This window comes from Eimeria necatrix, genomic scaffold, assembly GCF_000499385.1.
Source record: "Eimeria necatrix Houghton genomic scaffold, Enh_scaff480, whole genome shotgun sequence".
In the NCBI taxonomy this organism is placed as follows: Eukaryota; Apicomplexa; class Conoidasida; order Eucoccidiorida; family Eimeriidae; genus Eimeria; species Eimeria necatrix.
In genome coordinates, this window is record NW_013654816.1 from 24,360 (window position 1) to 27,122 (window position 2,763).

Genomic DNA, 2,763 nt, shown 5'->3' on the forward strand with positions numbered 1-2,763 from the left:
ATGCATGCATGCATGCATGCATGCATGCATGCATGCATGCATGCATGCATGCGCTTGCATGCATGCGTTTGCATGCATGCAGCCCCAAAAGAAAGGCGTGGCCAACGCGGCTCTTTTGCCTTACCTTCTTCGTCAGCGTGATGTATCTGCACAGCACACACAAACAACAGCGGAGCTTGCATGCATGCATGCATGCATGCATGCATGCATGCATGCATGCATGCATGCGTTTGCATTCATGCATGCATGCGCACACGCACGCACACATGCATGCATGCGCGCATGCATGCATGCATAGGGCACTCAGATGCTGGGATTTAGCTGCAAGTTCGCGCTGCATGCATGCATGCATGCATGCGTATATGCATACATGCATGCAGGAATGCATGCATGCATGCAGGAATGCATGCATGCAGGAATGCATGCATGCATGCATGCATGCATGTTGGGGCTTGAGCTCACTTGTACTCATAATCGCCTGCGTCGTATTTGACGGAGTGGGACTCCCTGAGGGAGCCGTCGAGGGAGCGGGCTTGGGAAAAAGAGCTGTCTTGGAGGCGGTACTCCCAGTTGAGGGGGTCCATGGGGTCTTTCTTGGATTTGGACATGATAAAGGAGGAAATTGGATGGAAAAGAAGAAATAAAATGCAAAATGGAGGATATTTGATGCAAAAAGAACCAAAAAAGACGCAAAATGACGGAAAATCGACGAAATTCAACTTTTGCAAAACTCCCGAAACGCCAAACACTGACACCGACAAAACTGCCTCAAACGACGAAATCGCAAATTTCTAAACTCCAAAAACATCAAATTCGCAATTTGCTTTCATTATTTCCGCTTTTTAATTCATTTAATTGCATTTTTCTCCAAATTTGAACTGCAGCAGCAGCAGCAGCAGCAGCAGCAGCAGCAGCAGCAGCAGCAGCAGCAGCAGCAGCAGCAGCGGCGAGACCGCGCGGGTCCAGTGGTCACTGGCTCCGAGCCCCTTGCTGCAAAACTTTGTTCATTTTAATTAAAATAATATTTTTTATTTTTTAATTTAATTTAATTTGCAAAATTAAAAATTACTTTAAATGTTTCAAACGGCGATTGCCGCCGGCAAAGGCAGCAACTCGCACACCACAGGGTCACCTCCTCAAACCCTAAACCCTAAACCCTAAACCCTAAACCCTAAACCCTAAACCCTAAACCCTAAACCCTGAGTGCCGCCAACTACTTGGTGCTGCTGAGAGTTTAGAAAAATCGATTTCTCCCTACAACAAGTTTTGCTGCTGCTTGCTGCAGCACACGGGTCACCACAACAGGATCTGCAGCCGTCGTTCTTGCTGCTGCTGCTGCTTTTGCTGCTGCTGCTGCTGCTGCTGCTGCTGCTGCTGTTTGAAGGCAAGGAGAGTGTCTCAGCTTTCATCACTTTGTGTCTTTTGCTTTTTCTCTTATTTTGCAATTTCTCCTTTTGCATGCCTCAGACAAAAGGTAATACATTTAGTTGCATGCAAAAAGAAAATATCCACACAAAATGAAATAAATTAAAATAAAATAAAATAAAATAAAATAAAATAAAATAAAATAAAATAAAATAAATTACTTTTGGGGTTTTGTCGGAAAGAAATGCGTCAGGTCTACTTCGGGTGTACGTACACCTCGCGTGGGCCTCCGCGCTCTTCTTTTGCTGCTGTCTGTTTTTTGTCTTTTTATTCTATTAGTCTTATTTGGGCTAGCTGCTGCTGCTGCTGCTGCTGCTGTTGCTGCTGCTGCGGCTGTTGCTGCTGCTGCTGCTGCTGTTGCTGCTGCTGCTGTTGCTGCTGCTGCTGCTCCATTGCTTCCTACATTTCCCCGGGGCCCAGCGGTCCCGCGTGTCTCCTGCTGCTGCCTCCCTATTTGTTTGTGCGGAGACCCCACAGCAGCAGCAGCAGCAGCAGCAGCAGCAGCAGCAGCAGCAGCAGCAGGGACTTCCGTAACCTCCTCGTCTGAGGTGTCTAGGCAGCTTTCTGTGGAGATCTTCACTGTGGGGTCTCGGGTGTACGTACACCCCACGGGCTTAGAGGGGGAATTTTCCCGTGAAGAGACACTTATGACATCGGGGGAACTTTTAAAACAGCCGGAGCGCCTTTTGCTGCTGCTGCTGCTGCTGCTGCTGCTGCTGCTGCTGTTGCTGTTGCTGCTGCTGCTGCTGCTGCTCTCTGGGGACGCAGACGTCCGCCCAGTGTCTCGTTCGTTTTCCTGCCTCCCCGCGCCCCTTCGACTGGGCACCAGCTGCTGCTGCTGCTGCTGCTGTTGCTGCTGCTGTTGCTGCTGCTGCTGCTGCTGCTGCTGTTTCTGCTGCTGCTGCTCTGTTTTGGGGCGAGTAAAAAATGCTTCAATTGTGCAAGAGCTGCTGCGGGCGCTGCAGGGGCCCCCCGCACCCCCGGGGGCCCCCAGTACCCTGGGGGCCCCCGCACCCCCGGGGGCCCCCAGTGCCCTGGGGGCCCCCGTACCCCCGGGGGCCCCCAGTACCCTGGGGGCCCCATTGGCAGCAGCTCCGTGGGGCACAAATCCAGAAAAAGTCAAACTAATGACATTAATTGTTTTTAATTCTGTCTCCAACATATCTCCCGTCACAAGTCTGAAAAGGTCTAAAGACACCTCGCATAACGCCACCTCCAGGGGCCCCTGGGGGCCCCCTTCCTCTAGGGGGCCCCCGGGGGCCCCCGGGGCCCCTGGGGGCCCCTTTTTTAGGGTACCGCCCATTAATAAGGAACGCACGGGTGGGGGCAATGTGAAGG

The 2,763-nt window shown here is 51.6% G+C and overlaps 2 protein-coding genes across 2 annotated transcripts in view; both read right to left on the minus strand.

Annotated features, from left to right (window-relative positions):
• The window catches only part of ENH_00057270 (hypothetical protein, conserved), a gene marked incomplete at both ends in the record, with an annotated part of 977 nt that extends 369 nt beyond the window's left edge, over positions 1-608 (minus strand). The window contains 2 exons of the mRNA XM_013583882.1: positions 125-146; positions 463-608. Of these exons, the coding sequence (XP_013439336.1) occupies positions 125-146; positions 463-608 (168 nt within the window). The remainder of the gene's footprint in view (positions 1-124; positions 147-462) is intronic.
• Positions 609-1,692: 1,084 nt separating this feature from the next.
• ENH_00057280 (hypothetical protein) lies at positions 1,693-2,728 on the minus strand (the record flags this gene model as incomplete). The annotated part of the gene is made up of 2 exons (XM_013583883.1): positions 1,693-1,824; positions 1,961-2,728. The coding sequence occupies 2 exons, from the start codon at positions 2,726-2,728 to the stop codon at positions 1,693-1,695; spliced, it is 900 nt and encodes a 299-aa protein (XP_013439337.1).
• Positions 2,729-2,763: the final 35 nt, after the last annotated feature.